The sequence below is a fragment of the Pinus tabuliformis genome, chromosome 8, assembly GCF_031772625.1.
Source record: "Pinus tabuliformis cultivar Carrire ecotype Pingquan chromosome 8, CPIR1, whole genome shotgun sequence".
Classification (NCBI taxonomy): Eukaryota; Viridiplantae; Streptophyta; class Pinopsida; order Pinales; family Pinaceae; genus Pinus; species Pinus tabuliformis.
In genome coordinates, this window is record NC_142294.1 from 33,435,727 (window position 1) to 33,444,166 (window position 8,440).

Consider the following 8,440-nt stretch of genomic DNA (forward strand, 5'->3'; position numbering starts at 1 on the left):
GCGGAGGTAAGTGCACTGTAGAACATAAAGTACTTTCACAATCCAAGGAGACAAAGCAGTCCATATACAGAGACATACAGAATTCATTAACATCTAACAGTGCCAGATATACAGAATCCACCAAAATCTAACAGTGCCAGATATACAGAACTTTGCACAATGCAGATTTAACATTATAATCTCTCTAAATGTCCACAATAACTACCAGATGATACAAATCCATGCCAACTCTACAACATAAAATCTTATTTTAACAATTAGAACACCGGACACTAGGAAACTCACAAACAACCATAATCAGCATATGGACAGTTATCACAAGGTAGTAAAAATCATAGTTGCCACAAGGTAGTAAAAATGAAAAATATGGTCTTCCAATATTATATCTGACCAACAAAATTAAAAGCTTGCCAGTGCTGCATCTGATAAACATAGTCGAAAACTCATGTACTGTAGCTATATATCAGACAAACAAATTCAAAATATTGTCATGATTCATCTACTGAACAAAAGCAAAAGCATATGGAGTTGTATACAAAGCTTATGAATTCAATTCTTGAACCTCCAGGAGAGCAGAGCAGACTATGAAAGAACAAGAAATGTAAATGAAATCCACACAAACAACTACTAGGCGTTGAAACAACTAGCTGTTGTTGATGGTGAGCTAATAACTAACGATATCTAGCTCTCCTGAGCTGATTCTTCATCATCATAGTATTCATCATCCTCTGCACTGGCATCCTGGTACTGCATGTACTCAGAAACCAAATCATTCATGTTACTCTCTGCTTCAGTGAACTCCATCTCATCCATGCCCTCACCAGTGTACCAATGCAAGAAAGCCTTCCTCCTAAACATAGCAGTAAACTGCTCACTTACTCTCCTGAACATCTCCTGAATGGATGTCGAGTTACCAATGAATGTTGACGACATGGACAGGCCTTTTGGTGGAATATCACATGCACTGGACTTCACATTATTAGGGATCCATTCCACAAAGTAGGAGGAATTCTTGTTCTGAACATTCATCATTTGCTCATCCACCTCTTTGGTACTCATCTTGCCCCTGAACATAGCAGATGCAGTCAGATATCTGCCATGGCGTGGATCTGCAGCGCACATCATGTTCTTGGAATCCCACATCTGTTGTGTGAGCTCCGGAACGGTAAGGGCTCTGTATTGCTGTGAACCACGAGAGGTCAAAGGGGCAAATCCCACCATAAAAAAGTGAAGACGGGGGAAAGGGATCAGATTCACTGCCAGCTTCCTCAGATCTGAGTTCAACTGGCCAGGAAACCTCAGGCAGCAGGTGACTCCACTCATTGTTGCAGAGATCAAATGGTTCAAATCACCAACTGAAAAATCCAATAACCAAACACATAAGTCAACATTGCACCTACACTAGAAAAATCAAAACTAGCAAGGAAATTATTTTATTGTAACCAAATTAGTTGCAAAGTCGTTATTCTGTGAAGTGAAAGTGAAAAAAAAAAAACTCAACAGATCCCAACTCCGTTTAGTATTTGTCTGAAACTTATGACTATATACCATGCACTGGATGCAACAGGATAAGTACATACAGAAGTGTATTAGAAATATAGCTTCGATGTTATAACCTTCATGTTAGTGAGTGACACTGCAATTAACCCAATACAGAGAAATGGATGTACTGAAATTGGGCAACCGCACAAAACCCTATCTAAATCTGGAATTCAAATGCAAACCCTTATCAATCCGAATAATGCCCGTCTGCATTTCTAACTTAACAACCTTCAGACTCGAATTAAAACCGGCTATGCAAAGTGAAAAGGGTACCATGGCCTGTGTAAGTGTGAGGATCCATCAAACTTATATTGTTGTGATTCCAAAAATGCATAACAAGATGTACATCTTTCAGTCATAAATCGCAATGCTTCTCGGGGAATCTCTATTCTAGCCATATGAAAGACCGACAGACTAAATGAAAAAGGAAAATAGCAGAGACAGAGCCTACACTGGTTTTATTATCGCTGGCTTCACCAAAAATAAATAAAACCAAGGTCCCCTACAGCAAAGATAGGTACACCAAGCTGGAGTTGCATTAGTTTAATCCAGCTAGTTTCGGAGATGAGACGGGTAATCTAAAACTCTGGTAAAGATGGAGGCTAATAAACACTAGCCATTTACATCTGAGTGCAGATGCAAGAGCAAGAGATCAAAACAAAATTTGGATTTAGATGGCCTTATGGTACTGTACTCACTACATACGTCTGGAAGAGAACGATACTCTACAGCCCAGAGAAACTGTACTTACATTGATCTGTACTAAGGGTTTTAGATGAGTTTGTGCTAATTTACTTACAGCTAGGTGTCGTGAGCTTGAGAGTCCTGAAGCAGATGTCATAGAGGGCCTCATTGTCCAGCACCATACACTCGTCGGCATTCTCCACCAGCTGATGCACAGAGAGTGTAGCATTGTAAGGCTCCACCACGGTATCAGACACCTTGGGAGATGGGAAAACAGAGAAAGTGAGCATCATTCTATCAGGGTATTCCTCTCGGATCTTGGAGATCAAGAGGGTTCCCATTCCAGATCCAGTGCCTCCTCCCAAAGAGTGACACACTTGAAACCCTGCACAACAAAATCCAACAACATTTTAGCGACTGAGAGCCTACATTTCAAAAATCATGAGGTCAAAGGGGTTAGAGTCCAAACCTTGAAGGCAATCACAGTTCTCGGCCTCCTTCCTGACGACATCAAGAACGGAATCAATGAGCTCGGCCCCCTCAGTGTAATGGCCCTTGGCCCAGTTGTTCCCAGCCCCGGACTGGCCAAAAACGAAGTTATCAGGCCTAAAGACCTGGCCATAAGGCCCGGTCCTCACACTGTCCATGGTCCCAGGCTCCAGATCCATAAGCACAGCACGGGGAACAAATCGCCCACAGCTCGCCTCATTGTAGTAAACATTAACCCTTTCGAGCTGTAGATCTGAAGTGCCCTGGTATCTCCCAGTGGGATCGATTCCGTGCTCATCACAGACAACTTCCCAGAACTTGGCACCGATCTGGTTGCCACATTGGCCGCCCTGAATGTGCAGGATTTCACGCATCTTGGCGATCTAAAACCTTGCGACACAGGAAATCGAAAGACAGAAAAAAAAAAAACCCTAAAATACGAACTGAACCTGACAGAGAAGCCTCACAGATTCAGAATAAGGGTAATGTAGAAATCCTCGAGGCTTTCTCCGCCTTATACTAATCTGTGAATCAAGGACGGCCTTTATATAAATCTTGGCCGTTGGTCCCATGATGATCGACGGCTACGGTGTAAATAATTTTGAAATACATCGACGGCCGATGACGTCTCCCGCTTCTAGTCGGAGGGCCCAGATCGCACCGCTGGATGGGGCCGCGCTCGTGATCTGACGGGTCGTGGGCCCCGGATTCCAGCTCATCTGACGGCTACCCTGGATCCGACGGTCGCTATCGAGACTCAACGGCCGTCCAGCGCAATCGCGAAAATATCTCGCTAACGGACAAAACCAGCAACCCGTTCCTCGCGGCTAGCGGTGGGCCGGCAGCTTAGTGGTAATAATAGTGTTTCTGCTAAACTAGGTGAGAAGATTAAGTCAAATTAGTCCGTTGGGGGTTGTGGCTCACTAGATTGGTGGGACAATTCAAATTATTTAGTGGGGTTATGGTCAATGGCAATTAAAAAGTCGTTATTTAGTTGGATGCTTTGGGTAAGGATTCCTATCTGTAAGGTGGGTGTTCAAATTATAGCATTTAATATGGTAATATATCATTATCTTTAAAATTGTATATTAGGAAATAAAATTTAAATAATGTAATTTTAGTGATTCGAGTATTATATATATATAATTTTATTTTTTAACTTTTAAAAAGGAATATAGGTTCTTGATCATTAAATACAAATCAAAAGTCTTTTGTGGTTAATTATTCAATTTAAATGATGTAACTTATGTCTAAATTTTTAATGCAATAATTTTAGCTTAGCTAATAAGATGGTAGGATTGTTTCTCAAAGGTTTATAATCAAAAAGTAATAAAATATTTCCAACAGCTATTAAATTGAATTAGCATTTCTTTACATATATCATAATGTAATGGAAACAATGACATACTATTTTAAACAATAATAGAAGATTATTATATACCACAAATTACTTATTTGCTTCTTTATTGAACTTTACTTTGTCATGTAAACTTGGCATTCACAATCCAAAGCTACCAATGAGGTTTTAATTTGGTATAGATGTGTAAATGAATTATTCAAAAACATAATATATACAATGGTAAGAAATATTATTTTGTAATCGAATGTCGGAGCTCTGCAACGGCGATGGCGGACCCGGAACCCTAGCTCGGAACCTGCATTCCCTGTGCTGATGGCGCGCTAGTCGACACTGTTAACTGACACTTGGGCCCTCCTTGGTGATACAGATGGGGCCACTGCCATAGGGCAGGGCCGACCGTCAGAATAACTTCAATCTCGTTTCGCTCGGGGTTCGCGGCGGGTATTTTCTGGGGTTAACTATTTTCTCCCCTGGGGTTCCCCTCCCCTCTTTGTTTCACCTGCGGTCGCCATCCATACTGTTGCTGCCGACCCGGTTTTGAACCATCTCTGCCGTTTTCCGTTTTCCGCAACTGCCGGACTCGACCTCGCGTTCCTACTTACCCCCACCGACAGCTCCTATGCACGAAGAGGACCTTTTAGACTATGGGGAGGACCCCATGCCCAACCAAGAAATATGGGCTCACTCCACCAGGCCGTTGTTGCTTCCGCGTAGCGTGGCTCTTGGGGGAACGGCTGGCACTTCTACTCAACCTCAGCAACAGCTGCCAACTGGGAAAGGCAAGGATTCGGTATTTCCCCCTCTGGACGTCGCTCTTGACTGCCCTCCACTCTCTCCGGCGACTCTTCAGCTCTTGGGTCCAGGCTTCCTCGCGTCGCCATCTTTGGATGCTCCTCTCCATCAACCCATCCGACCTTCCCTCCCTCCTCCTCCGACCCCTCCACCTCCATCTAGCTCCCACTCCCTCTCGGTCTCTTTTATGCCGCTGAATCAGCGTCTTCCTCCCCCTTCTGCCGGACCAAATCCACTGGGTACTGGCTCCTCGGCCCCTCGATCCCCTATACGCTCTGGATGCTTTTCCACGCCTACTCCTGCTCAGTCGATTCACTCAGCTCAACAAAGTTCCTCGGACCCATGTCGCAGGTTACTCCGAGAGACTCTTGCGGGGAAACGCTCGGAGAAGTATTCAAAGGGAAGATGCCTCAAAGCTAATAATTCTGGATTTAAGGTAAGCCTGGGACCTGAAGCTCCGCTGCCGGACATTATGGATGCTGCGCGAAAGGTTCTTGTTGGCCGTGTTCGTGGACGCAATTATACGGCGGAGAGGCTTAAGGCGTGGGTGGAGGAGATATGGGGTCCGCTACTCAAAGAATTACCGGAGGTGATGGTTCTTTCAAAAGGATGGTTCGCGCTCCATTTCTGCCACCATCAATTCGCCGAATGGATTCTGGGCAAATATTGGCACATTGAGCTCATGCCTGTTCTACTGAAACGCTGGGACCCCTTATTTGATCCTGATCGCGAACAACTTGGAGCTGGCCCTGTCTGGGTGCGCTTACCAGGCTTGCCCTGGCAATTTTGGAGCCCCTATGTATTTAAAAGAATCGGCGACACCCTTGGCACCTACCTGGAGCATGACCGCACTTATGAGAAGTCGGGTAAGCGTTCCATGGCTCGAATATTGGTTCACATGGATACTAGGCCTGGTCTGGAGGAGGTTATCGAAATCTATCATAATCATGTCACCAGGAAGCAATTACTGGACTATGAAGGCGTACCATTTCGATGCCACAGATGCCACAAGACTGGACATCTCTATAAGGATTGCCCTTTGATCACAGGAGGGGGTAAGGAGAATTCTCATGGTCCCAGGAATCAACCTTCTGTCAATCCAAAGGATGATGTCAATGCAATGGAGAATGACCCGAGGCAACAGGATCCACCTACAAAGGGGCCGGGCGAAGGTGGGAAAAAGAGAACATCCAGGAAATCTGCTGTGCCTTCAACTGAGCCGCCGCGTACCAGATCCAAGACAGCTGAAGCCGCAGCAAAGCCGATGGAGCCGGCCTCTTCACATTCAGGTGCTAACTCCTCTCCTTTTTGTCATCCTTCTAATTTGAATGAATTGCATTCCAATATGCACTCTGCATTCAGAACCTCCCTTTCTGAAAGCGTATCCTTACCCTCCATCCATTGCCCCATTGACCCCCCCCTGCCCACTATCTCCACTACTCCCCCTTCCTTTTTCCCGGAGAGTGGAGATCCAGTCTCCCCGACCTCCTTGATGGCATCCGGTGGGCATCATTATCTTTTGAGATCCAGAACTAAGCCTAAAATACTTGGGCTAGGCTCATCCCCAGGTCGGCACCGCAAACAGAAGAGAGGCCGGCCATCCCAAATTTCTTCTGCAAAATTATCTGCGGTTGCAGATGTGGCATCGGGTCGACAGAAAACTATTGAGAGGGCACTTAGAGCGAATGAGCCCCAGAACAGGGTGACCCCATGATTTGCCTCTCCTTTAACTGTCGGGGTCTCGCCAGCCCCAAAAAACGTTTGGCCCTCAAGAGACTGATACATGAATCTAGATGTGATATTATTTTTCTTCAAGAAACCCTTTGCTCCTCTGAACTTGCAGTCCGATGTCTTCTCTCCTACCTTCCTGGATGGTTCCTGCAGGGGGTGGACGCCTGTGGTAGATCTGGTGGACTACTCATTGGTATCAACCCTAGAATTCACAGACCTCTCTCGGTTTGGGGTGGAAGAGGATTCCTTGGCATGGACATCACTATGGGTGAATTGGGCATACCCATCAGAATTCTCAACATCTATGGACCCAATCAGAACAGGATTGAATTTTGGCAAAACTTTCTCTCAGAAGGACATATTACACAGAACACTATTATTGGGGGTGATTTCAATTTCTCTTTGGGTGCTGGGGAGACTTGGGGATCATCATCTCAAGGGGATCCTATAGCGGATCAAATGTCTTTACTACTCGATGGCCAGCTGCTTGTGGACATTCCCATGAATAAAAAACTACCTACTTGGCACAACCAGCGTACTGGAGAGGCAGCTTTAGGAAGGAGGCTGGACAGGTACATGATGCATGAGTCGCTGATACAGAAATTCCCATTATACAGACAGTGGGTCAGCAACGGGGGCTTGTCCGACCATCATCCCATCCTTCTACAAGTTAGTGGTAACACTCCAAAACCGCGATCCCCCTACAAATTTTTTGCTGGCCACCTACAAGACCCAGATTTCAACAAGATGGTCACGGATTTCTGGACCACTCAGTCACAGTTGAGGGAAGGGAGGAAAGCTTCGGATTTCTGTGACAGGCTAAAGAAGCTCAATAAATTGTCTGAAACCTGGGCTCGACTGAAGCGGAACAGGGAGGATCAGAACCTGAAGGATATGGAAGATAGAATTGGTCGATTGACTGACGAAAGGGGAATAGGTTATCAATCGGATGGTACGAAAGCTGAACTCTGCCACCTGATTGAGGAAAAATCGAAGATCCTTAAGGAAAGAGAAGAACTCTGGCGTTTAAAGAGTCGTGCCATTTGGCTTAAAGCAGGGGACAACAACACCAAATTTTTTCATAATATTGCCAATGGCAGGAAGGCTGCCAACACTATTTGGCAGCTTCCTATGGAGCCTGATGGTTGGGCAACCACCCATCAACAATTGGCCAGACTGGGGATCGCACACTTCAAAAGTCTCTATTCAGCCCCAAATTCAGTAAACCTCCCAGAGATCATCAGACTTGCTGGCAATTTTCCTAGGTTTGTTTCGCAGGAGGACTCCGAGGATCTTTGCCTTCCGGTCAGCGAACAAGAGCTTGAAAGCACGCTTAAGTGGTTTAAAAAGGACAAGAGCCCAGGACCAGACGGATGGCCTGTGGAATTCTACCTGGCTTTCTATGAGATGATGAAGGTCGACCTCTTGGCAGTGGTGGAGGAAAGCAGAATCTCGGGTCATATTCACCCACCCATGAACCAGACCTTCATAGCCTTGATCCCCAAATCTGACGAGCCTTCATCCTACAATGACTTCCGGCCTATTTCCCTCTGCAATTGTCTCTATAAAATTATAGCCAAAATCATCGCCAATCGCATAAAGCCAATCCTATCCACTCATATATCTGCTGAACAATTTGCCTTCCTCAGGAACCGACATATACATGAGGCTATTGGCACCGCCCAAGAAGCCTTACATTCTATCAAGCATAAGAACCTGAAGGGCATCTCATTAAAAATTGACCTTGCCAAGGCCTTTGACAAAGTTAATTGGCTTTATTTGAAGATGATTCTTACACACTTAGGTTTCCCTCACATCCTTATTAATTGGATCATGGGCTGT

At 45.2% G+C, this 8,440-nt stretch overlaps 1 protein-coding gene across 1 annotated transcript; it reads right to left on the bottom strand.

The window, feature by feature from the left end:
- Positions 1-352: 352 nt before the first annotated feature.
- Positions 353-3,226, bottom strand: LOC149233996 (tubulin beta-6 chain-like). Its single transcript, XM_089371702.1, has 3 exons — positions 2,696-3,226; positions 2,342-2,611; positions 353-1,355 (listed from the first exon to the last, which is right to left on the bottom strand). Exons 1-3 carry the CDS (start codon positions 3,087-3,089, stop codon positions 682-684), a joined length of 1,338 nt encoding a protein of 445 aa, XP_089227828.1. The 5' UTR covers positions 3,090-3,226; the 3' UTR covers positions 353-681.
- Positions 3,227-8,440: the final 5,214 nt, after the last annotated feature.

Coding starts and splice junctions, on each gene's coding strand:
- LOC149233996 (XM_089371702.1), bottom strand. CDS start 3,089: ATGCGTGAAATCCTGCACATTCAGGGCGGCCAATGTGGCAACCAGATC. Junction 2,612..2,695: donor GAACTGTGATTGCCTTCAAG/GTTTGGACTCTA, acceptor TTTGTTGTGCAG/GGTTTCAAGTGTGTCACTCT. Junction 1,356..2,341: donor CAAGCTCACGACACCTAGCT/GTAAGTAAATTA, acceptor TGGATTTTTCAG/TTGGTGATTTGAACCATTTG.